Raw genomic sequence first — 27,290 nt, 5'->3', positions numbered from 1 at the left:
GAAATGAAATGAAAGACAGGCTGGGGCAGAGTTTTACGAAAGGACGATGAGACATCGGGACAATGCCGTCTATACCGATGCGTCCCTATACTCACAAGCAGACAAAAACAACGCGGCAGCGGTAGTAGTAAATAATCAAGGAGAATTAATCACAGGACTCACGGCCGAGGTGGCTAACATAACCGAGGCAGAGGAAATTGCTGTCGCACTGGCAGCGGAAGAAGGTTATAGAACAGGAACATCCCTCAATATTCTAACAGATTCACAAGAGGCGTGCCGGAGCTATATAAGAGGCAGAATTAGTAACACGGCGCTCAAGATCCTCAGCAGAGTTCCAATCGCTGAGGAACAACCCACACATAACATTATCTGGATACCAACCCATGCAGGGATCAGGGGCAACGAAGGGGCAGACAGCCTAGCTCGAGGGATGACCAGCCGAGCAGGAGCGTCAACCGCCCCAGAGGGGCCACAGATCAACTGCGGGAACAGCGATTCGGAGCTATTAAACCTCTATACTGGGCTAAGATATCAATATCCCCAACCACATAAAGCATTAAGAAAGGAAGAGGCCGCAGGATGGCGGAGACTGCAAACGGGCTACTTCCCAAACTTACACATACTAAGTGTGATGTTCCCCACCCAGTATAGCGCAACCTGTCCGTGCTGTGGAGCTAAACCAACATTATACCACATTACAAGGGAGTGTACAAGAAACCAGGCATTCCACAAACACAAAACACCAAGTGCGGTGCTATGGGAGAGCTGGCTCACCAGCCGCGAGCTAGAGGCTCAAAGAGCGCTAATAGCGCACGCGTGCGAGGCGGCCCGGCTCAGTGGGGCCCTGGACTAGGGGCCCAACCATGGCTGAAGAGGACCCAAGCTTCTAGAATGAAGACTTCGGCCTCGACGCGCTAAAACCTTAAAAGAGTCAATAAAGTTTTCCATTCCATTCCATTCCATGTTCATAGAAGAAGAGCGCATGGACAATGACACTTACCCAGCGACCCAGATGCACATCGAAGATGTTCATTGAAATGTGGCCACTACCTAATTTTACATACGCGATCATCCCATTGTAAATGTGATTGATTGAAGAGCGCAAAAGATGTTCTACATCCGCCGCCAAGGTTTGTGAGTGGTGGCACTGGCTAACACTCCCAAGGTTAGTTCTAGTAGTAACACATAAATACCCAAGAAAGTGGACGGGGAAACCGCGCCGCGGTAGCTCAATTGCCTAGAGCATTGCTCGCGTAATGCTAAGACGTGGGATCCTTCCGCACATGCGGGAAGTTGTTTCTTGATACAATTTCATTGCCACTAATTATTGATTTATTTAATTAGTAATTACTAGTAATTGTCCCTGTGTTTTCTTTGGTGTTTGTTTCCGCTTATCAATGATATCATTTATAAATATCGGCCCCCTCGGTTGACCCCGTTTCTTCTCGTTCTTACATAACGAGGGTCTCGAATCCGGTAGCACTGTTGCCTTCAGGGAGCACGTGCTAGTTTATCGACCAGTTGCCTTCACCCAGAAAGATCACCTACCCGTGACGCCTGCAGCAGGAAGGTTGCTCCACATCTACCGCCAAGGTTTGTGAGTGATGACGCTGGCTAACACTCCGAAGGATAGTTCTAGTGGTAACACCTAAATACCTAAGTAAGTGGATGGAGCAACAGTGCCGCGGTAGCTCAATTTGTTGGAGCATAGCACGCGTAATGCCAAGACATGTAATTGTTCCCCACCTGCGGCAAGTTTTTTCGTTCACTCTACTTTCATCGCCATTATTTATGATTTACTTAATTCAATTAGTAAGCACAAGTATTTTCCCCTGTGTCTTCTTTGGTGTCTTGGTTTGTTGGCTTCTCAATAGTAGGCATTCGAGGTGGTGGGAAAACTTTTAGAGACACAACACGTATACACAGACAGACAAACCTCGAAAGTTTGTGAAGCAGCGTTAGAATGCTAGCCGCATTAAAAAGTGTACTTTGGTTAAACACTGTGCCACCTCATCGCGCCACCACCAGGCTGCTCATGTGTATGACCCCGGTAAACTAGCCTTCAGCGAACGATAATTACGTATACGAAAACTGAAGCTTTCTTTTGGGCAATCCTTCCTGACGATGGCGATAAAGAATATCGCAAATCATTTTAGAAAAGCGTGGAAAGAAATCTTATTTGAACAACGATAACGGTACAGCGCTGGGAAACGTTTACTAAATCAAAGATAATAATTACACAATATGTAAATGCAGCATGACACACGTAATAACTAAAATACCAAAGTTATGAACTGTCCTTCGGAGCACATCGGTCTGTGATATATTAGTGTTAATACCTAGAGGAAAAAAAAAGGAAAGAAAAGGACAGGGGAGGATTTACACGAAATGCGACAGACTTTATTGCATAAAAGCCACACTATGTACATAATATTTTCTCTGCAAATAAAATGTAGTCGACATTCATGTCAAACCTGGAGGAAACGAGACGCATGCGTCATAACTGCCATGAGGCTTTTTGCAACCATATATATAGGTAACAAATAAAAGAAATAATCGAAAATGTCGCCAGCGAAACAGAAAAAGCAGCCATGGCTAACGCGAAAGTTTAACTGGGCTGGCTCGGACAAAAGAAAGGAATGAATAAAAAGGGATCTGTTTTAGTTAACCGAATAAATATAACCGCGTGCGTATAAGGAATCAATAACACATAGTTTTCACTGCCATATGAAATAGTTCATATATATGTCTGCGAAATTTCGTGGCCCAAGAACAGAAGTATGGTTCATAAAACTGTCTAAGCCCAATAGAACCAAACCGCTTACGCTGAGGTTGGGTGTCTGATGAGAGACTAGCATCATGCCTGCGTAATATCATTCTCAATGGTATGACTATCATGGTGTGACCCTTGATTGCAAATAATATCGCCTATCAGGAGGTTCGCAGTTGATTGATCGAAGAGAGCGACTTCCGACCCATGGGACGAAGAAGACGAATGCCGTGCAGACTTCCTTCACCTGGAAGCAAAAAGGGAACCACACTTTATTTCAGTCAGAAGATACACAGGCTGGCGAAATAAGTAATAGTCAAACTAGTAATAATGAGGCTTGGCGTAAAGGAGGCACCTCACTCTGAAGCAGCGTCTGTATCTAGTCACGCAATCGAGTATGTACTAATTTTCCAATTTAGCCTGAATACCGTATACTACAAAATGTGCTTCATCTCCATGAAAAGTAAGAGCGCTGTCGCTTAAGAAGATGAAACAAATGGACCACAGCGCCAAAGGCGTCCTGTCTTCTTAGTTCTCCACTGCTTTCAACACCGATTGCAAGTATTTCAACTAATTCCCTTTTCGTTGGAAGCCGTCCGTGTCAGTGCAGTTTATAGTATTATCTTACTCTACCCTTACAAGTGTCTAACACCACTGCGAGCGCACTTACATGTGGTCTTCCTTTGTACTTTAAGCTAAGAGTATTTTACTAGTTTTTCAGCTCGAACAAACACACAAAAAGAATTCATACTTTGTTTATTGCATGCTGAGAACGCATACTGTCGAAATGAAAAGAGTTACCAAAACCGCAGCATGTTGCCGCAGAGCATTTCCCCACTCTGTATCATTTGTGTTTATTTGCATAAAGTTCATATGTAGCCTTAAAAGCGAAACTGTAGGAACGCTTGCCGGTGCGCGATAGCTCATGCAGGCCCGCCTCGGATTCGCCACACCTCGTGAGACATGCCGCTTTGGAACTACAAGAAAATCGCGCAAGAGCGCATCCACAATGGCTAACTGACAGATATTTTGAGAGAGAACGTCCGTGCTGTGTTCTTGGCAGTTCTGCAAAATCCTGTAATATTAGGAAACGTAGTTTGTTCATGTTTATAGCCATGAGATCAGTGCAAAAAGTACAGAAAAAGCACAGTCTCGCGTGACATAAATCCGCCACACTCAGTTCTGATTGTACAACGCACTAACTGCGTAGACAGGCGCGTGCAACCACAATGCAGCCAGCGTAGAGTTAGTATACTAACTCTAGAGCAAAAATTGGTCGAGAAAAGAGGCAACAGCAAGGACGCCGCCATGTTGCTACGACTCATTAATGCCAAATATATTTCTAAACATAAAGTAAAACAAGCATGTACATGTTGAACGTACAGGCGCAGCCGTTACTAGCGGCAACAGAGGATTGCCCGGGACAATAGTCGGCGTTGCGCCACCGCCGGCCCCTCGCCAAACCTTGCGGCGCAGGCGGCGCAGTCAAGGTTAAAGGCGGAGAACCCTGTGCGACTTATCGTGCCATTCCTTTCTCTCGCTACTTTCGCTACGCCTGCGTTTGTTAGATCGTGTGCAACTTGTGGCTCTGGGTATTCATGCAAGCGCCAAATGTATGCGGGCAGATTTGTCATGCAGGCACACAGAATTTCGAATGCATATAACACTTCCATGGCAAGTTCGTTTGCTAAGAAACATTTTAATTTTTGTATAGCTTTGTGAAAAAAAATGTCAATCTACAAACTCGTACATTGAATTTATTAGAAAATAAACGTAAATCATCACATTCCAAGGACTACGGCTGACACCGTGGTTAATCCAGTTGGGCAACAATCGGAGCAGTCATCCGGCTCGGCGTACAACAGTGTGGAAAACAGCTGGGGCGATACTTCTGGGTGATCACTTACGTGAATATTTTTACTTTAGTGCGATATTGCGCGAATCGGCACCAGACGCGTCCGCGTCTATGCCGACACCGTTTTCGGCGATGCGCCAAGTTGTCTATCTTCTTACAGCACCAAGTGCACCGTTGACCCGATACTTGGTCGCATCCAGTTCCGAGTCTCGCGACATCTCCAAAATCCTTAGAAGTAATCGCCCGAGAATACGACCCGTGCAGAATGATGTATCCATCTTGCGTTGTATGGGCCCATTATGCGATTAGACCTGGGTTGCGTTGCTCTCGACGAGAATCGTGCCACATTCTAGCGTGGTAGGAGAGAGTGAGGTATTAAAGAAATGACACCACCAGTTTTTGCGTTCCAGGAAAATGACAGCAGGTCCTGCCTAATATGTGGCCGCATCACCGTCAGCAATTCTTGCGCAGCGTCTGTACTCTGCACTTTAGCCATTGCGCAGCGAGTTCCTTCAAAGAAATGAAGTGGCGCAAGATCGCGGCAGTTCTTTATAAAGTGTTCGGAGAACAGGACCTTATCAAAAAACACAATCATACCGATTCGCCAGTGTGCCTTTCATTATGTTTCACAAACCGACTTAGTCTGCGAAGAGTTTATGCGCGCTAGCGCTTCCTTATTCTCAGCGATGCAGGTGCAGCTGCACTTTTATCACTTTCGCATAAAGAAGAATGCAGCCGCATCGGCCAAGTCGCTTTTAGGCTTCATTTACATGACAGCACGGATAGCCGGTATAGTACGAGGACGTGTGTGACGACTTTGGGCTGCAGCAACTGATGCTGGCAGCCATGGTATTTGGCAGCCATGCTGGCAGTCTCTGGTATTCTTCAGTGTGGTGTCATTCGGCGGCTCTAAGCGACGTCATGTTCATGCGTTGGCTAGATCAACAATCCATCTTGTCGTGTGAATCACAATTTCGTCACAAAATTCGAAGCAGTGCGAGCGAAACGGGCGGAGGGAAGAATTGTAGCAGACGACATGCCAGGCGCTGTTCCTATCGCTTTGATTCCGCCTGCGCAGCAATACTTCACGTGACATCGATGGTGGCACTCCTCCCAGCGCTGCCACGGGCTCCCGCATTCCCGCTAGCAGAGCACGCCCCTCTATGTATGTAGAACATGTCAAGTTCAAACTATATATTTTCCGCGAAGATGGGAAGGTTATAAAGCTTTCGTGTAAAATTTCGATAGCGTGAAAGGATGAATTTGCAGCCGCCTCACTAGCGGAGCCACCATGCTGAGGCAGGCTTGAGGTCCCGTTGATTGTGCGTCTCGTCTGAATCGCATCTCGCTGTCTTCGCCAGCAGGCCTGCACAGAGTAGCAACATGGCGGTGCACTTGCGGTTGCCGATTTCAATGCATGGTGCAAGAGGAAGCTTTTCCTGTAGGTCAGGTTATAATAATTCTGTGGCCGCCAGAGTCAGGTTACGTATACAAGTTCACTGGAGCACGGTATCCGTGCTTGGGCCGCGCTGGACGCGTACTATCTGTCCTACACTATCTGCGCATGCGTAAGCGCGCCGGCTAGCCTACGGGTAGTTTGGCCTTAAAGGACCCCTCACCACCACACAAAGCATATTATAGTTATACGCTGGAAGTTGTTACGTGCCCGCTAGGGAGCGTTCTGCCGTAAGATTTTTTCAGATTCGTTCAAAAATAGCCGAGGTGTAAGTATTTCTGTGCCGCAAACCTATGATTTGAGTAGGCGAACGCCACTGCCAAGAGAGTAACTCTCCATTTTCCACGTCTGGGCTGTGCAAGCGAAATTACTTTCCAGCGTTCTCCCATACCGGAGCTTCAGGATCACATGACGCATACGTCATTGGCCCCGCCTTCATTTTTTTTCTCGTCTCTTTGCTGCCCGGTGCACTTGGGCGGACGGGGTCATGCGGGAGCTGTTGTGTTTGTCTGGTTTTGAGCAGCTCACGATTTTGCGCGCTGTGCGAGGGAACGCCTGAATAGCGGTATATGTCAGTGATACACGAATACTGAGGCTGACACATGCGGATCCCAAAGCATGATCGCGCGCTGGAGCACGGTAGAAAATGACATAGTTTCGTTGCCTGCGCGCGCGACTGTACGACGTGGGACCAAACACAAGGAACTTAAGAACTCTTTCTGCGGTGCGAAGTAAAACAAAAAGATGCAAGCATACCGTTTGCGTGCGTTAATATTTTTCTAAACTTTAACTCGTCTGCTGAGGCACCAGGCTACCTAGATAACACATGTTGCCTTAAATAATTCTTGAAATCACGTGCAGCTATTAGCGACGTCACAGCACTGCCATTTACGTAGGCGCACCTGTGTGATACGCGTCGTCTCTCTGGCTGAGAGCGCACCCCCCAAGAAGAGAAAGGCAAAAGGCGTTCGGTTTGAAATTTCACCTCTTTCCACGGCGCGTAGCCATGTAACACTTAGCAGACAGGATCCCTAGCGCGCATTGTATGCACGGTGCTTTTAAGCTCAACATAGACAGAACTGGTGAAGGGCCTCTTAAGATATTGCCAACTGATGGTATTACATTGGAAACCGCAGCGTCGAAAGCCAAGGAATGCTTTCAGACCACAACTCCAGTCTTCCTTTGTCGTTTCATGATCTGTGTATATTAGAAGTAATGATGCTGCGCAACCTTATAGAACACAGGACCTCGAGCCAAACTATGTAAACTATCGTCCACACTATGGAAACATGCACACACATGCAAAAAATAAAACGCCGAATGCGCCTGACTAATGTGTTGCCTGGTGGGAAACTTCTCCAAGCTATCATATAAGAAAATATTTGACCAAAAGTACCATTCTGGTGCCCAGCGATCTCAGTCAGGTCAATTGACCCCAGACTTTCGGTATGATGTCAGAAACTTTTGCTGGCTATCCGCTCAAAGTTTGGCATTCATGTCAGTTTACAAGACGCGCGTAAGCTGAATGTAGCCTTTGCAAGCCATGCACGAGCGTGAGCATGTGGGCCTCACGGCAATTGAAACGAAAACGGGTGCGACGTGTCCACGGTTGTTTAGCACCATTTTGGTTAGCATATTTAAACACTACGTATTCTAACGCTAAAAGAAGGCTACTCCATTGTAGCATAGAGGAAACGCTGAAAGCTATAATGTGTGGAGCATGCGCTATAGATTCTATTTATATACGCGAGACCTTTAACTTTCAATGCCTACGCTATTCGAAAAATATATGTGCAGAAAAATATTGAAGTGCACAAAATACGTATCCGTTGCATCCGTGGCAATGTGTACCACTCCTTTCATTATACTTTCAGAAAGAACGGAAAATGTTTTGGACAGGAAGCGGGGTATGAACTCAAGCTGTTCAGGCCGATCATATTGAACGCTTCAAAGCAAAATCAAAATGCATGAATTGTTCTAGGAAACTAATGTAATTTTCTGCTTGCTCAAATTTTCACTACTCTTTCACATTTACTGTAATTCTTATGAGGTCATGCAAATTTATATTCGCCATTTATGGTGCGAAGGTAGCATGCAGATAACGAAATCGCAGTTAAATAAAGGTACCTCCTTTCCCTTGGGCGGGCACGTGACCGGGCTGTATGTCTCCTCTCCTCGACAAGTGGATTCCGCCGTAGTGAACTTAAGCCGGTAGTTGAAGCCGGCGGCGCTCTGAAACAGGACCATTCCATTTTATAAAAGTTAATTTCCCTAAAAAGACGCGTCGTCAATCATACAGAAACTGGGGGATATGTGGCTGCCTCAACAACAACAAGAAAGCTATTTATGCAACATGATACTGAAAATACAACGTTTAGGTATCCACGTTATATGGCTATCAACGTGTTGCAAATTGTGCTGTTGTAATTGATTTGTTCTGTTTGACACTGGTGGCACAGATGAAGGTTTAAAGATAAAGACGCTTTTATTGCGCGCCAAAAGCGCGTTGGGCAGATAGGTTCGACATTTTCTGGAAATCACCAGTGCGGCGAGATACATGCATCGCAGTTACAATGCGTGTAGCTTGCTGAATGATTCTGGTAAAGAAATTTAGCTTCATTTAGAGGCAATAGAGTTGGAAAACCGCTTGAGAGAGCGACAAAATAGGTGATAAACAAGGCTGAAAGTAACGGAAGCAAGTTGCTGACTGAGTTTGAAACGTGTCAGTCAGTGCGCAGATATTTAAGAAGGAAAATATTAATGCAATCTTATAATTTCTGGATTAAGGAAACCCGCAAATGATAGTGAACACGAAATTGCAAGCAATTTATAGATGCGGCAAAAAACCTTAAAAAAACTGCTAGAAGATATTTCTTTCTTTCTTTTCTATTCGGCAAATCAATGTGAATCTAGAGAAAACGCCGAACGCGCGCCCGCAGCGTCTATGCTTGCGCCTTCCTAAGACTTCGTTCATGAAGTTTCGCCTTTCTTTTTCGTTCGTGGTAAGCTTCCCTTACAAACTTTAAATACCGAACATAATGTCTCATTGTAGTGAAGGGGTACAATGAAACACTGTAAAACATGAAAGAATATAACTCTTTATAGAGGGCAAACATGTTGCAAAAGAAGGAACGCTTAGAACGCTCGTAGAGCAATGGTGGTGATGAGTTTGCTCAGGCGCTAGCTGGCCAGAACCAAACGGCGCAATGTATTGCAAATCATAAGACACGCGTTCCATTTCGCGTCGAGGCATTTGAAGTTCGTCCAGCTACTCTGAGATCTTCATTCTCGATCTCTAGCGGTGTGGCTGATGAGGTGCGAAATAAAATTCAGGCATTAACAGCCACAGTGAACAAGCTTGTCACGCAAAATGGTGAATTGGAAGCTTGCCGCAGTCGAAACATCTTCAAGTCTCTTTTTTGAATACTCGAAAACTTAGACAAACGCATAACTGCAGCCGATAACGCCAACGTGGTCACCGGCCTGCGCACCAAACTGTGACACAGCTATTTTCCAAAAATGATTAATTAGAAGATTGGTCCCGTACAAACAAGACTCCAAGAACAGTTGGACCCTATGGGGTCTATATTTGCCGCGCAAAAATAGACATCGTCAGTCTTGCCGGCATTTCTTTTAATCTTAATCCTCTTGTCATTAACGCTGCAGCCCAGTACTTCCAAGACACGAACGGCATGCGCGTTATCAGTATGACGGAGCATTCTCGACAGGAAAGTAACGAGCGCAGCGTTTCCAAGAAAGAAAATGCGGGCACGACAGATGATTGTTGTTGTGTATAAAATATACACCCCAAAGGGCGTAAATATTTTTAGAGTGAATATAATTCTACACGTTACTGATAAACCGACTGGCGAAGCTAATTAAACACTACTAGCTAATCTTTTACGGCTATTTTCTGAGACGCTAATGATGCAATGTCCGTCTATTAATCAGTGTCACAAGCTTGGCCGAACTCAGGAAGGCCACGGGCGCCTGGTCATAATGAAGATTTTAAATTTCAAGGATAAGTTTCTGACCATCAAAAATGGCTCTAAACTAGAAAATTTCAATTTGCACTTCACCGGTGACCTGTCTTCAATTGTGCGATTTGTTCGCAGAAAGCTCTGGGGGGCCTTCGGTCGATTACACGTTAGACGTTCTGTTGTAAAACTGCGTTATGATGATGCCTTTACTGATAAGCTTCGCTAAGACTGAGATCATGCGTATAACTCAATTGTGAAATCATCCAGTCATTTTATCCCTCCCCAAGAGGGCCTTCAGTAGTCAACCGTGCTGATGGTAGCAACCATACTGTCTCACCATCATCACATCTTTGCTAAGCTTCCAGATCGCTTGATTACCTTCGCTTACTTAATATTTATGCACGCAGTATCATCAATAAATTTCTGGCATTCTTGGGTCTTATTCACTAGTACTGTCCTCACGTAGTTTCCGTCACAGAAACGTGGCTACACAATGAGATGGTTTTACTCGGAATGCACTCCACTGGACGATATCGCAATTGGGACGGACAGACAAAACAGCAAACGAGGGCTGCGTCGCCCGTTTGCTTCGATCAGATCTTAGGTTCACCATTTTCACAGCTCCGCTAGACAAGGACTCAGCCTGGTGCAAATGTTACATGGAAAAAAATCCTCTTGTAATCGGTGCTTCCTATCTGTTTTCATGATTTCAACGCAATTTGCATTCATTGGCCCTCTTTATCAACGTGTGGTCAGGATACCGTTTTCGATAAAAAAACAAATTTAAGCTTGAATTTGGGGCTTAATCGGATCGTTTCAGAGCCTACAAAGCAGAAGGCCGTTTTGGACTTCATCTTAGCTGGAACATTGCCGCGAATAATTACATTTGTGAAGTGGTGGGGGAATCGCTGATTATAAGGCTGTTTTAAAGCGAAGCTTTCTATGTCTCACTGATTTGTCCGTGAGAGCAAAAAACGCACGGCAGGAAAGCCAACTTACATATATGCGTAGAACACGACAGTGTATAGTCGTAGTACCGCGGGAGCGTCGACTGGCCTGATAACAGTTCAGTGCTTGATAACAGCGCGAAGCGACAAGCACAGCAAGAGTAGCGCATGCGCACAAAGTTCATTTGAAGCGCAAGTTGCGTCTACTAGGCATGACACCACTCCTGTCGCGATTAACTGAGCTTCCCTGCCTATCGAAGACAGGAAGTGTGCGTGAACACAGGCTCGTCTTATGGAAAGGATTAAAGCTCCTTTCCTAAAGAAAGATGGTTGAACGCCACGCTACCCTGGCGAAATGTATATATCTGCATTGCATTACGCGCGTACGTAATGCCTTCCTGACCGTCACCATGGATAGGCCACTGGTGCAGCGCACGGCAGAAGAGAAGGCTGCCGTACGCGACCGTAATCGCCAGCGCTATCGTGCCCTTAAGACCGGTATCCTGTATCGGCAATGGCATGCAGAAGCCATGTGGGACATGCTTGTGCAGTCGAGATGCCTACGGGTCTTGTGATCGCCAGCTTTAAAAAAAAATTATGGGGTTTTACGTGACAAAACCACTTTCTGATTATGAGGCACGCCGTAGTGGAGGACTCCAGAAATTTCGACCACCTGGGGTTCCTTAACGTGCACCTAAATCTAAGTACACGGGTGTTTTCGCATTTCGCCCCCATCGAAATGCGGCCGCCGTGACCGGGATTCAATCCCGCGACCACGTGCTCAGCAGCCTAACACCATAGCCACTGAGAAATCACGGCGGGTAATCGTCAGCTTGTACATCACACTAAACACGTCTCTTTGTGACACGGAAACGTACCTGGCAGAAACTATGAAGCCCAAAAAGCCACATAGTACGCCGATCCTCGTGCGCGCTGTCCTTAACGTCGATGTGGCGTAAGAGCACGGCAAATGGATCGAGAGTTTCATGCTAGATCGCTACTTGTTGAATTTGAAGACGATATACTGACACCCACGACGCAACACATTCCTGCATTGATCTCACGTTTGCAAGCAGGCTGTGTCACGTTAGGATGGCCGAGCCTCTGACCATGTGCTACAGCGATTACAAGGCAATGCTATCAAGTGTAGAGTGGTCCGTGAAAATTTTGAGTGTGTGTATACAATGGCTCAATCAATGGCTACATTATTTCAACTAAACACTATGCAACTTAACGAAATGTGTCTTCATTCAACTTCAACGTTCAAAACACACAGTCGTAAACAAGCAATCAAATCACATATGCATAGCATCGAGTAGCTCAGCATTTTCTGAGTTAGTTGTGGGGTCATCGGCTTTGAAGTTTGCATTAGGGGAAAGCTTCGCATTCAACAATCTTCCTTTAAAAAAGGGACTTTGTTTTTTGTTCTTTTGTTTCCATTCGTGCATTATTTCTAAACCATCCTTTGTTCTTATTACAATTCAAGATATCAATCATGCTGACGACACGTCTATTACAGAAAAATTTCCAGAAGGCTTCGACACTATTGAAACACTCGGTGTATCACGTGACGTGAATATTCCCGTGGCATATTTTGAATGTATTGTCACATCATGTGTTAAACACGTAATTCCCATCAAACCAAAAAAAAGACAAATACTAGCATCCCTCTTATGAACACAGATATATTACATTTCTCACGTCGTCTTCGCAGGCTTAGACGATTGAAGGGTTCTCATAAACACGCACACACTGAAAGGTTAATGCTGAGGTGAAGGAGGAATTGCGTGTAATAACCAAATCAGCTAAGTACTTCTTTTACAGCGTGCAGCTGCTGAGTTTTTTGAAATGTAATCCGCATAAGTTCTGCGGCTCCATTTTGCCTCGTGACAGCTCTATTATGTCTCTTTCTGGGAAGAATGGAACGACTACTGATTCATTAGTAATTTCGAGCGCCTTCGACGCGTATATTCAGTCCGTTTTTACTCGCGATAACAATATTGTTCTTCATTTTTAAACATTTGTGCAACATGACCCATTAATTACTTCATAGTTAACACAGAAGGAGTCCTGACACCTCTTACTAAATCTTGATACAAAGAAAAGTGACAGGCCTGATGGTATCCTGAATTTTTCTTCTTCGGTATGCCTTATGCACTTCAGGCTATCTTGCTCTTACCTTCAATAAATAACTTTCTTCCGGCGTAGTACCTTCTTCGTGTAAGGTGGTGCTCATTAAATAAGTCGCCTTGTAAAGACTATCTTTCTAACTACCAATCAATAGTTCTACCTCCATATTTATGCAAGATACTAGAGCACGTAATATAGAATCATATAGAATCATATAGTATATGTATATATATATATATATATAATCGCAATGGTCGACCTAGGCAAGGTCCAGGCCATCGGTCACACGATCTACGCAGACGATATCACTGTCTGGTGCGCGGGCGGCAGTGACGGACAAGTTGAAGCCGCTCTCCAGGAAGCTGTCGACACTACAGAGCGCTTTCTAACCGACACGGTACTCCGGTGCTCCCCAAAGAAATCAGAGCTCCTTCTCTGCAGCCCAACTAGAACGGGCCGCAAGCCACAGAACTGGAAACCCCCCACTGAAATTGACATTATTCTCTACACCAAGTGCTGAGATCCCATTCTCAAAGTCGCGTCCATTCGAATCTTGGGAATGACACTCGAAGGGGCGGGCACGAATGGCATCACCATTCACAAACTGGCAAAGAAAACGGATAGCGTCATCGGTCTAATCAGGCGGGTAGCTAACAGAAGGAGAGGCCTGAGCGAAGAGAACCTGATAAGGCTAGTCCACGCTTTCTTGTTATGCCATTTCACGTACGTAGCGGCCATGCACGTCTGGAAGAGGGCCAAGCGAGACAAGCTAAATGCGATGATATGGAGGGGGATCAAGAGCGCGCTCGGACTACCAAACTACACACGCACCGACCGACTCCTGCAGTTAGGTATTCATAATACCCTGGAAGAAATTGCAGAAGCACAAGAAAGGGCACAGATTCTCAGGCTCTCCGGCACCAAGGCAGGCAGACGACTCCTAACAGAGATGGGCGTCCCCCCGGCCACTGTCGAAGACGCCTATCAGGGCCTTCCGAAAGAGCAGAAAGATAGAATCATCATATCGCCCGCCCCGCGCAATATGCATCCCCAGCGCAACGTAGAAAGAAGGAAGGCCAGGGCGGTGGCGCTCCTACGCCGCGCGACAGAACTCCCTGGCGGCAGCTGCTTCGTTGACGCTGCCCAGTATGGCAACAGCAACAATTTCACGGTAGTGTCGATCAACCACAGGGGTTCAACCGTTAACGCCGCTTCGGAACGAAGCACGTCCTCGCGTGCGGCCGAGCAAGTGGCCATTGCCTTGGCCCTCCTGGACGAGAAACATCCCAATATCTTCAGCGACTCCAGGGCAGCCATCCGCTCCTTCAGCGTTGGCGCCGTGTGTAAGGAAGCCTGTCGCATCCTCGACGGCAAAAGCATCGCCACCCACACTCTCACGTGGTTCCCCGCTCACATGGGATCCATCATGGGAGGCCCCAAAAACCTCAACGAGCTGGCCCACTCCAAGGCGCGAGGTCTCGCTTTCCGCGACCACGGAGAGCTCCAGCGCCGGCCCACAGTGGTGGAGAACTGAGATAAACCGACCACGTACAATGAAATTGCGCAGCACTTCTATCTCGGCAGGAGCGACTTCCCCCTTCCACACAAGAAGTTAAATAGAGCGCAGGCATTGACCCTCAGATTATTGCAAACAGGCTCGTATCCCAGCCCGGCTTTATTCCACAAGATTTATCCCGACACCTATGCCACTAGTTCCTGCAGGCACTGCAGTGACATCGCTAGCCTAGACCACATGCTCTGGCGTTGCCCCTCGTTACGAGGCACAGAACAAATCAATGAAGACAAGTGGCTCTCCGCTATCGAGAGCCCCGATGCCGGGGCGCAACTATGGGCTGTCCAGAGGGCCCACGATGCGGCGGTCGGGCATGGCCTGACTGTCCCAACGTGGGAGCAGCCCGCAGCGCGCTGAGTCGCGTACCTCAGGACCTTTATTAAAGTTGTGCATCCATCCATCCATCCATTGACTCAAACAACATTACCTATGATGAAGAGCATGGATTCAGACGGGGGTTCAGCACCATAACACAACTTGTTGAGATAACGCATGACAGCTTCTAACCTGGATAAGAGATCTGAAATTGACGGTTTATTCATACATTTTTCCAAAGCTTGCTATACTGTACATCATTAAAAACTACTGTCCAAACTAAATGTCACTCTTAACAATCCTCAGTTACTGAACTAGATAGATTTTTGTTTTACCGCTCTCAATTCGTAAACTTTAACTCGATGAATCCCTCGGTGGTGGATGTGTCGTCAGGTGTCCCTCAAGGATCGGTCCTCTATCCTACTTTTTTTTCTTACTAATAATAATGATTTACTGCCTGAGATATCATGTAAATCCCAGTGTATGCAGACAACTGCGTGTTATATGACAATTTCATATCCCCTTGATCAATTTCGCCTTATTAAATAATTCGTCAGATTTTCCGTATGGTGTGCTCACGGCAAATGAACATTAACTTTCGTAAGAATGTCGCTATGACGTTCTTTATTAGAGCTTGCCCGTTATTTCCAACTATGAAATTAATGATAATTCCATTCAACGCGTTTCCGAATATAAATAGCTTCGTCTCATTTTCACCACTAAAGTGTCTGGTCAAAGCACACTGATTCCATTGCGACTAAAGCTTTACAAAAACTCGGCCATTTATGTCTTACGCTACTTAACTCACCGCGCGACACTAAATTATTATCATATAAAGCTATTGTCCGCCCTGTACTTGGATATGATAGTATTGTTTGGAATCCCTACTAGCAGCACTAAACAGAGTTGAGGCTGTCCAAATGAAAGGCGTTAGATTTATCTGCCATCGTTATGACCAGCAGCTCTCACCGTCATCAGTCATGTCCTCACCTAATGCAATACCTCTCGTCGAATAGCGAAGCCTTCATTCTTTAAAAATTTTTCACGGCATTATTCAGTCGTCCTGTCGCCTCTGCAGAAACGAATATGTTTCCTTCGTTAAGTTCTCTTCTAGTAGGAGACATCACGCGCTTAGCATTGCAGCCTTAATTGCGCGCACTGATACTTTGAAATGCATTTTTCCCTCAAACAATTGAAACATGGACTTTACTGCTACGTACCAGCCGTTCTCTCCCATTAAACGAATTCTTGTGGATGCTTCTTCAATATTGCGCTTAGCTCCTCTTGGTAATTTTCTTTGTTACAGGTTGTATTTTTTGTATAGTATTGCATTATCGACGCGTGCTATAGCCCAACGGAGGCCTGCAGTATGTGAAAATAAGGACGACATATACATGTTGACAGAAAAGACATGCAACACTGAAGTCACAACTACCATAGCAAAGAGAGACAACTTTCATATACTAGGTGGCCCACGTAATTCGCGACTAAATATTAAAAAATATGCAACTGCCACGCAGCTGGACTATACCAAAGTAATACTATTTGTTGTTGCTTGGAGTAAGACAGACTATTTTTTTACTTTGCCTAATTATAAATTTAGTTATTATTATTTCAATAGGAATTATACGTAAAATCCAAGCGAATTTGTGCCATCGCCGTAGCTGCGGCGTCACCGTGAGGCCGGTGTATATTCCTGTATGGGCCTGCTGTATGCCATGTCAAGGTATATGACATGCGGTATATGTGGATTATATTGCCCCGCTATTTTATCAGTAATGTTGCTAATACCAGGTCACATATTCTTGACAAGATTAGTCCTAACACTATAGGAATAACATCCTACCAACGCTCTTTGGCCATACTCGGCCCTTGCGCCATGAAACAGTATATATCATCAGCATCCCCCAATCAATGAAACAAAACACCTACAGCGCGTGCCTTTTATCTCAAATACTCTTACACCTAAACAATAAAATTTCAAAAAATAACAGAGCTTAAAACTGAAAATGCTGAAATTTTATTGACACCGGTGCGCTCTGCCTCCGTGATTGGCCAAGGAAAGAAGTTTGAAACATACCTGGTACAGAAAAGCGGTGATAATGCCCATAAGGTAGACCTCAGCTGTAATCTTTAGACATAAATGACATTTTGTGATGGCACGATTCGAACAGATGACCCCTTGCACAACAGCTCGTTTTCTTACTTGGACAGATTACGTTTACTTCAGTTCCTACTGCCACCTGAGCTACGCGTCTTACACTACGCGTAATAACCTAACATACTGCCATCGCAACAATTGTTTCGCACCAATGGCGTAACTGTGAAATTATTAATTTATTCAACTCTTCTCAGAGCATAACTGCGTATGACAGAATGGTACACCATTCGAAAACATTCCCTATCCAAGGCTTCTATAATGTAACGCTATTCCAATCGGGTATTATTGGAATCTCCAGATATCAGTTTTACGTAACCGCCGACGCAGACATCGGGCAGTTGTTTGAGCAGCACCATCAAGCGCTCTACTAAGTTATAGGAAGTCATATTTGTTGGCTTTCAAAACGAACAGCATTGCCTACCTTGACATTTTCTTCTTGTCTAATTAGCTCACAAGCGAGGAACACGCAGAAGTGTAGAGAGTTTTGATGGGGCTGAGATAGCAGAGTGAAAGTAGATAACCGAAAGAAGAGAGTCGTGCCAGAGCATGCAATTGGCCCGCTTCCCCTTCCTTGTCTTGCGCTGACTGGTCGAAAGTCGCGGCGGCGTGTAATGGGAGGCTGGAAATGCCACTAAAGCGGATTCTCAGTGAAGGAGAGTTAGCCGAGCTCTTTTGTGTATGTGTCTAAAGGGCTTCAGAACGCTATACTACCAGGAAAAAAATTATACATAGATAAATTCATTCTCTCGGGCAGCTCCGAGTAGCCAGTGTCAGAGTGTTCGGCCAACGCTGATCTTATACTACATTTGGAATCTTCGGCTATACAGAAATAAGTTCAGTTTTCTTCAGCTTTGTTGCGTACAGATCAATTTGAGTCCGTTAGTTCTCGCACGTTTGTGAAATCACAAGACATACATGTGAAGTGGACTCAGCCAGGAAATTTGTGACCGATAGCGGAGGGCTAATGGCGAAAAAGGCATTTTCTCGAAAGTGCTTACGTTTCTTTTGTTCGGTCTAGTCGTGCATAATCAGCGTTTACGTGTCATAGCTGAGGAAAGGTTGTTGTGGTTTTCGTGACGTCGCGTGGCAGATTCACGAAGTAGGAGTGGCTCGAAAAATTTTCGATGAACCGTGGAAGCCTGATTGCAGAGTGGGAATAAAAGGAATTTCGAACAATTTTGCCTTATAGCAGCCCAGATTTCTGTTACTAAGTTCGCGTTACATAAAAGGTTTAGCACTACCAAGTTTTCTGCTCCTAAATACTGGCTACGTCAAACTTTTACTGCGAAAGCCTATAGGAGCTCGAAATTGGGGTTGCCTTGTCCATCCGTTTGTTCGTTATATTACACTGATTAATACTGTCGTCGTCATCGACGACCCACAACGGAAATTTATTGCCGTCGTGTAGGAACGTCGTCTCCCCATGCAATGCCATTGACAGCGAGCAGGAAAATATCTTTTCTACTGTCATTTCAAGCCATGGCAGTGATTCAATATTAATTTGGGAGCCGAACCCGCTGACCGCAGCGCTTTCACCAAACAGCACAGCTGGGTAATTAGGGCAAAGTCGGCATTCCACACTGACTCCGAAAGCTGCAGCATCTGTGCAGGTATGTCGTACGACATAACGAGCGCTATTATGCTGGATTTTGACTGCATTATGTGCATTGCACCGAGAATGTTCTTGACAAGATGGCGGTGTATAAGCGAGTGATTTCTATAATAATATTTGGGGTTTTTCGTGCCAAAACCACTTTCTGATTATGAGGCACGCCGTAGTGGAGGACTCCGGAAATTTTGACCACCTGGGGTTCTTTAACGTGCACCTAAATCTAAGCACACGGGTGTTTTCGCATTTCGCCCCCATCGAAATGCGGCCGCCGTGGCCGGGATTCGATCCCGCGACCTCGTGCTCAGCAGCCCAACACCATAGCCACTGAGCAACCACGGCGGGTAAGCGAGTGATTTCTGCTTGTTATGCTAGTTAAAGCAGCTTTCAACGACACAAACTGGTGCACATGACAACGGTGCTAATAAGCCTCAAACATGACATGCACTTACAGTAGAGGACACGCCGAGAATCAGACGGTTGGTATGAAAGAACCTCGAAGGCATCGACAACGTCAATGCCAGTGGGGATGACGCAACGAAAACGCCACATACTTTGCACCGTAGTTTCCAATATTCCCAGGTGCCAAGTGCTTATATTGTAATACTGTTAATATACAAAGAACATGAATATGCTCGAGTCCTGTCGGCGGCACCGAGTCATTTCGCTCATGACATTAGTCGCAGAAGTTTTGGCGTTGGCGCCTACCTTTAGGTAGAAGCCCGGACATTCAATATCAGTTCAAAAATTAAGAAGCTATCTTAAATGCACGAAGTTTAAACTGATTTCTCAGTTGCGGCCAAAACATATATTTGCGCAATAACTCAATACAAAAATGGCGCAAGGAGACTTCAGATTTGAAGGTAATCAAAAATACCATACACCTGCTTGGACGTTCTCCTACTGCAAGATGGAAACAAAAAAGCGTTAGCGTTTCACAAAATATTGCCAAAAATTAACATGTATAAAGACTACCTGAATAAGATGTATTTAAATTTATGATGTTCAGCTACTGCAAACAAAAAGTAGGTTAGCTTAAGTGCTTGGCAGAACGTCAGCGAATAAAAGGCTTCTGAGATAATATATTTAAACTAAATAAATATGGCCTAATTAAACAAGGAGGGGGGGTCTCAAAATGCTAAGTACGTCCATGCATGTTCTTCGACTTTCACAATTTTCATTACTATGTCATACAGAAAAGAGGGCACGTTCAATAGTGGAAAGAAAGTGTCGAAAGCTATCTATTCCATTCGACCCTTCTCGTGCTGTCACAAAGAAACTGCAATAGTGCAGAAAATTTTCATCGTTACTTTAAATTTCACACATTTGTAAAAACAAACCCTTTCCTCCTAAAAGACAGTCCTAATCTAAGGGGTCTCTTCTAATACCGCATGGTAGGTTAACGGCATTATTATTTCTGGAAGAAGCAGGCAACCGACGAAATAAATAAAGGACTAGCCTTTCCTGCGTGAGAGTGCTATTGTTGCAGTAAATGGGTACAGAGAAGTCATTGTACAAAGACATTTTTATTTATTTATTTATACATACTGCAGCGCAATTTGCGCTATAGCAGGAGTGGGTTAAGAAAAGGTACAGAAAATACTTTGGAGTATACAGCGGTAGACACAAGTGAACACTTTTAAAGAGTACTGATGAAAGGAAAATACACAAATAAACACAAGTGAACAGTTTTACAAAAAGAGCGCTGATGAAAGAAAATGAAACAAAAATACACAAGAAGTTATACAAATGCTGTCAGACATGGGTGAGCCCGATTATGCATCTGGGATGGCGGTTGCAAAAATTTGGGATGAGCATGAGCGAATGGACCCAGGTAATGAATTCCAGTCTTCGAGTGAGTGGGGAAAAAAGCTGAATTTGAACATGTTAGTACGTGAGTAGTACGGTATCAAGTTCAGGTCATCATGTCTTCTCGTTGATTGACGAAGTCTGATGCACTTCTTTCCTAGCCTGAAAGAAATCATGCGAAGAAACCCCGCGGCACTTTTTCTTAATGCACGGTCTTTTTGTCAGGCTAGCAAGAAACGCTTATCAAGTGCCTATTGATTAATAGCTTCTCGCTCAAGCAGATCACTCAGCTTGCTTTTCCTTAAGTCAACGCGAGCTGGATCCATAATTTTACAGGATGGTCTACAATGTTCTCATTGACACTTTTCCAGTGAATATAATTTTTGAGCTCTTGATTAAATAAGAATGCTGTTATGGTATAAGGCGAAGTACAAAATTTAGTCTGATTTGCTCCAAGTGAAGGCGAACGTTATCTTGGGTCTTTCCAATTACGCCGCACTTGTGCTTATTTAAATTTGGCACGAGTTACCTTCGCTACGTAGCATGAAATTACCACTCAAGAGAAGTCCACCGGCTCTTTGCACATGCCCTACTATATTGCATTCTAGGATCATCGCGGGAATCCACGTAGAATAAAATGTACATCAGCATTCGCATCGTACGTGCAATAGAAAAGAGCGAAACTTTCTGTATAAAGTTGGTGAGTACATTGAAGAACTTTCGGGTACAATCGACCTAGCTAGCACCGAACAATGACCTAAGAACGGTAAAACTACGCTGAGAACGTTCACCAAAACACACTCGCCCACAGTTTATATATACCCAGAGTAGCACTGAATGTGAGTAACTACAGATAGACAGTGGTAATTTCTCCGCAGCAAATTCACAACAGGTAAAGAGGTTACGTGCGTATGTTGCGCTGTAGTGGTACTTTTAGCACCGCAGCACCTGCCTCGCTGCGAACTAGTAAGATTACAAAGCATGGGTCGCAAAGTGTTTTCCCGCAAGCGTCCCCCGATGGAGCTCTCGTTGCCGGTGAGTCCCCCCTAGGGAGCTTTAGATTAGGGGAGGCAAACTCCATTGAGTTCTTTGGTACGATTGGCGGCTTGCGTCCCCTAGTTTAAACTCTCTATTGGCATTCTCAACCGAGTTGTGCTGTGTGGGAGGCGACGAAAGGCCTTCTCCTTGCCTCCTATTATCTCGCGCAGACATTTTTTTTTGTACTCAGCACCACCAATGCGCTGTGTGTGTGACGGAAATTCTTCCGTCACACAGTTGAGTTTTTCTAGCGCGCAGTGTTATCGACACCAAATGCTGTAACAGTGGCATATGATATACCGTGTGTCACTGGAAGTTGCTGCTCTTCGCGGCTGTGAATGCGTTTCTTCTTTCGCGATCGCAAGCAAATGCTATTGCGTAATTCTTTTTTTTTAACGCCCAAATGCTTACTTGCGAAAGTGTTGCATTTCCTGAAAGGCTGACACAAGTCTTGTTATGCGGCGTATGCAGAAAAAGCTAATGGGCAATGCGCCCGGACTCGTGCAACGGACCCAAGACCGGATCCCTGTGGCAGAACGAGATTTTTTTTTTCACTCGTAGACTGTGGTAGTGGGCCCTAGAAGATTCTACCACACATATTGTTTTTATCTTTGTAGCTCATTGTCTTTTCGCACTATAACTGCATTGCGATAGCTTTATGCCCCTACTAAATTATTATAATTATTATATGATTTAAGCTATTTATTAATCAAACGAATGCGAGAGTGAAGTTTTCAAAGTTCACAAGGTCTGTTTGGCAACAAAGCACGATGTAAGTTCTACATGGTATGATACAGTTTGGCACATCGCATATGAAAAATAACAGCTTAGAATGCTCTATTCAGGCTTAATGCAGGCCAACTTATCCTTCTGATGGCAAAATTATTATTTTGGTGGGAATCATTCTTAGTTTGTGGGATGTCTGAAGTAATTGCCTGACTGAAATGTAATTTTCGTAAGTAGCAGGAAAGGGCTTTTGTGTTGTGCCGTAAGGCTCTTAATATAATTGATACCAATGAAGTTGAGTTGTGTTACAATAAATGCAAGCGTACATGTACGAAGCATGCACGCTTCCGTTCATTGGTGGCTGCAGTTCAAAATAACGGTGCCATTTCTTTGGACCACATTCGACTTCTTAATTGCAGTTTTGTGCTGTTGCATAATTCGTTCGGAGGCTTCTTTGTTAGTAATTTCTCCCCGATTATGACATGGTTCGGAAACGTTCGTTGCCCTATTTATATTCCATAGCTTATCTTGTCCGCATAAAAATGTTCAGTGCCTTAGTCATTTGCTGTTTTTCTTTTCACTTTGCAATTCGTACTGAAATCTTGCAAGACCTCCCAACATTTATTATTTTCAAAACTATGTAAATTGCATTTGATTGTCTAAATTTGTTTGAACACTGTTCTCGATTTATTCAATGTAAACAGAATAGCATTGTCATTTTGGCCTGTGGCAAGAAAGGAAGCGGGCAGAAAAACATTAATCTATATTTGGTTGTCATTCTCTCTTTGTATCTCATTTTCGAAAATTTTGCAGCCAGAAAAAAAGAACATATCTCGAAATGCTTCTAGAAACATTATATGAACTTCTAAATGAAGAAAACACTCCCAGTACACATAGATGCCGAGGGCACTTAATAAAGTACACCTGCATTCACTAAATTGTGACGGTACAAATTATATGTTATAAATGCAATGTTAAGCATTTATCATTTGCGGCGTGTTTTTCTGAAACTGAGGTATCAACACTTGCTTGAAAAAGCAAATACCACGCCTTGTGAAAAATAAAGCAGCTTTGCACAGGACACTTCTTGCTGTGTTAAGAACTTCTCCAAGTTCGGCGATACATATATCAAATAGATCATGCACCTGATAAAGAACTGCAACGTCGTCGTTTTAGCAAGACCCTTCTTAGCAAAATAGCCCATTGAGAAAAACAGTACATACCTTATGTATTTATTTTCAACTAAGAATGGTGCTGTATTTCCAAATAAACACTGGGTACTGATAGGTTAGCGATGAAGGTTATACGTGAGTTTGAGCCATGGAATCGGCACTTGTCAACAGACATCGCTGAATATTAAGCTCGAGAATAGACAGCTTCAAAATAAACTAGGTTTTGTTACTCCAACAATAGTTCCCTTTTTAGTTCTCTGAAATATTGTTAAATCTGCGAACGTATTGACAATCAACAGAATGCCATCGGAAGGCATTTGTGTCATATAAACAAACCGAATTATTTATTGCTGAAAATTTTCCCTTAGTGAGATAATAATTTTAAAACGACCCAAAAATATTTATCTTTTATGATAACTTACGCAACGTAGTTTGCTTGGATTCTCTTAATTATTTATATGTTAAAATTTCAAAACGACCCAAAAATGTTTTCTTTTTATGATAACATTTCCAATGTAGTTTTTTAATGCTCTTAACATTTATGCGTTCGAAGGTAGCACAGAAGAAAGCAAGCAATCGTAATGATGACTTTTTCGTATACCTGATTTTTGAGGCCTGGCTCATGTATTAGTAAAACGACAAAAAGACGTTCCCCTTTCTAAAAAAAAATCATGAGGCAACTTTCATATGTGGATATTACCTTCCTATAATATAAGGATAGTCGCGCATGAAGTCACAGCTGCATGAGTGTAGAAAGTTATAACCAGAGTGGTCACAATATTTTTACAAGTTCCCGACTAGCATAGAAACTTAAGAAGTCCGATCCCTGGACATTACAGAAATCTAAACAGCCCCTACGCTCGGCTGTTTGGCTTGGAAAGATTCCAGAAGGAAAGTTTCCTTTGGGCGCTTCAGGCAGAAAGACGGGGAGCTTCCTTTCGTCAAAGCTAATCCAATACTTTCCAAATAGCCGTTCTGCACGAAAAGCGCAACTTACCCTTAGGTTTAGAGTGCACTTGCTTTTCTGCACCCATAAGGAATTTTGAAGTTTCTTGAATTGCCAACTTTTCACAGGAGTTCTCAAGCGAATTGGAGCATTCCAAAAAGAAATACGCATTAAATCTTAGCAGTTCGTTTGCTTTTTCGTGGCTGCTTTTTGTAACATCCCCTTCCCTTCCCCCTGGAGCCGGTTTGAGGGGAGGTCGTGCCAGCATTTTGAGGGGACGGAACGCAAAAAAAAAAACCATTTGTACTTAGGGTTTAAATGCACGGTAAAGAACCCGAGGTAGTCAGAAATCCGGAGTCCCGAACTTGGACGTACCTCATAATAAGGTCGTGGTTTGGGCAGGTACACTTATAGAGTCTAAATTATCTACATATTGCAAAATTTTAAATATACGTAATAGTTTCCTACCCATGAATTGTTCATAAGACGTTCCGTAATAGTCTGTACGCTTCAAAGCGCAGTGCCACAATATTTTCGACCTGAGTGTTACCAGCGCTAGCACGTGCTCATATCCACCCTCGCAGGGAACTACAAGCTGACATCGCTTACCTGGACGTCCACCTGAAAGAGTTCCAGCACCGTGTCAAAGTACTCGTGGTCAGCAGTGTGTTGTGCTATGGCGAAGTGGGCCATCTGGGTGTAGATCGGATCGGCGTCGACTCTCCTCCTGTAAAAGCCACCTGGGAGGCTGGCGCCGTAGACGAAGCCAGGAAGGACAACCACACAGCACGCCAGCAGCCACATTTCAGTAGTCGTACGTAGCCTCTTTTTCTTGAACCTTTCGCGCTGTGATTCCAAGGCCTAACCAATGTGACTCGCTTTTCTTCATCAGTTTGCGATGCTTTTCTCGGAGAGCGGCTTGTGAGAATGTTCGTAACTTGCTTCGCAGGGACTTTAAAAATGCCAATATTTTTGACCTATGGGTAAGGGGAGTGAGGTCGCCATCCACTCTAGCTTGTCAGAGCTCCCCTGCCCAAGTCGAGAGGGTGATATGAGAGGCTCCTCCGCAGCAATCCGTCTTGAAGTCTAGCAGAGCTGTTATTTTGATATCGTACATTCGCCTGAGGTAGTAACCTAGACTGGAAGAGGGAAGAACCTAATTCTTTAGAAGAACACGCAACTTCCTTGCTCTCGCAGCAAGAGCTTTGTCAACTAGCAAGAACTACCATGAAATATTGGCAGCGAAGACCGTTGCCTCGCTCGCCGTTTCAGTAGTGGGTGAAATTACCACCAGCTGAAGAAAAAATAGCCAACATCCGTTTGCTGTGCTACTTGCGTAAAAAAAAAAACCTCCGCACAGCACGCCCCCCCCCTCAATTTGACACTGCCTGAGTCATCTTGACAAGTCGCAGCCACCCGCTACAGATACAAGCCTCGACCGCATACGCGCGACTTGTTATCTGCCGCTGTCTCTGGAGCTTTCGTCTTCCGCTCACGGTTCCAAGAATTTGAGAAGTACAACAGTCACAGCTTCCTCCCGCAATCTGGAATGTTATCAGAGCTCTAGCTTGTTTCGTCTCTCCGTTGCTTTTACTTATAGTTTCATTCAACGCCACCACGGGCGCTTGAAAGGTCGGCGCAGAAGAGAAAACTATGCGTAGTATGTCGCAGCGTGACATTCTCAACGTTTGCGCCGGTATCCCGTTACACTTCCAGTTGCTCGGTTGGGGTGCGGTCGCCCCATGATAGCCAAATCTGGCCGAGCGCCCTGGCAGTGTGCTAGAATGGATGGCGCAGTAATTTTGTGGTATACCGTGCCAACGTCTCGGTTGTTTTCGCTAACGCGACTTGTGGTGCCTTGTAAACGCGACCCAACCACTTACCTGCAATGAATATTAAAAGACTTTATCAGACACTTTATATAATTTTTTGGTTTATTTGTTGAGGTGAGTTTCCTCCTTTTTTTCGATGTAGCTTCTCTGCTACATTGTCCTGGTGTTGCCGATTACATGAGAGGCTAATCAGCAATAAATGCACAGCGTGGAAGCCCAAGGCATTTTGAGTTTGCATCGGCCTTTTCCATGTTGGTGGCAAAGTCGCAACAACGCCCATTACCCTTGATCATGTGCACACAGTAATAAAAATGATTGGAATACATATGGGAGCTTATCTCACATAAGGTATTATAACCTAGGCTCTCTGTCTAGGCGATGGCCACGTGCTGTATTTTTTTCTCTAGCAGCTGTTCATCGCTCTCCATTTATGTGAATAAGTACACTCGCTACCCGGCCATTCTCTGCTTTTCGATGAGGGTTTTCCGGGAATTATAATTGTTAAGCGTGTTTAAATGTCTAGTGCAGCGGACAGGGGGGGGGGGGGGGGGGTTTCAAGGAAGAAAGAAGCTTTGGTAGTCATTTTCAAATTATCCTGCGTGTGTGTCGAGCTCAACTAGGATGATTTATGTTTCCACCAATGATGAGAAAAATCGCGAACATTTATTTTCCTTTACACCATGACTAAAACCATGTTTATAAACAGACAAAATTACAGAACAAGGGCTACATAAAAGGTACCCTCTAAATAAAAATCAGAAAGTGGAAGCCACGCTCAACAGTTTACACACATGCGAAAAGTCTATGTCTACGCGCCGCGGTTGCTCAGTGGCTATGGTGTTGCGCTGCTGAGCTCAAGGTCGCGGGATCGAATCCCGGCCACGGCGGCCGCATTTCGATGGGGCCGAAATGCGGCCGTGTACTTAGATTTAGGTGCACGTTAAAGAACCCCAGGTGGTCGAAATTTCCGG

At 44.6% G+C, this 27,290-nt stretch overlaps 1 protein-coding gene across 2 annotated transcripts; it reads right to left on the bottom strand.

The window, feature by feature from the left end:
• Positions 1-2,376: 2,376 nt before the first annotated feature.
• Positions 2,377-25,797, bottom strand: LOC142587423 (cystatin-2-like). 2 transcript variants are annotated; one of them, XM_075698434.1, is made up of 3 exons: positions 25,097-25,789; positions 8,209-8,313; positions 2,377-3,017 (listed from the first exon to the last, which is right to left on the bottom strand). In XM_075698434.1, the coding sequence occupies exons 1-3, from the start codon at positions 25,289-25,291 to the stop codon at positions 2,895-2,897; spliced, it is 423 nt and encodes a 140-aa protein (XP_075554549.1). In that variant the 5' UTR covers positions 25,292-25,789; the 3' UTR covers positions 2,377-2,894. The 2 variants fall into 2 exon arrangements, with proteins under 2 accessions (XP_075554549.1, XP_075554550.1); XM_075698435.1 differs by lacking the exon at positions 2,377-3,017 and adding an exon at positions 3,679-3,747 and having other exon boundaries at positions 25,097-25,797.
• Between the last annotated feature and the right edge of the window lie 1,493 nt (positions 25,798-27,290).

This window comes from Dermacentor variabilis, chromosome 7, assembly GCF_050947875.1.
Source record: "Dermacentor variabilis isolate Ectoservices chromosome 7, ASM5094787v1, whole genome shotgun sequence".
In the NCBI taxonomy this organism is placed as follows: domain Eukaryota; kingdom Metazoa; phylum Arthropoda; class Arachnida; order Ixodida; family Ixodidae; genus Dermacentor; species Dermacentor variabilis.
The sequence above is the reverse complement of the archived record's forward strand: the minus strand, read 5'-3'. Positions and strand labels throughout refer to the sequence as shown.

Bases quoted from the DNA above. Each gene is read 5' to 3' on its own strand.
- LOC142587423 (XM_075698434.1), bottom strand. From the start codon at position 25,291: ATGTGGCTGCTGGCGTGCTGTGTGGTTGTCCTTCCTGGCTTCGTCTAC. The intron at 8,314-25,096 runs GTAAGCGATGTC...GTCCTGTTTCAG, and splicing joins TCTTTCAGGTGGACGTCCAG to AGCGCCGCCGGCTTCAACTA. The intron at 3,018-8,208 runs GTACCTTTATTT...TTTTGCTTCCAG, and splicing joins GCCCGCCCAAGGGAAAGGAG to GTGAAGGAAGTCTGCACGGC.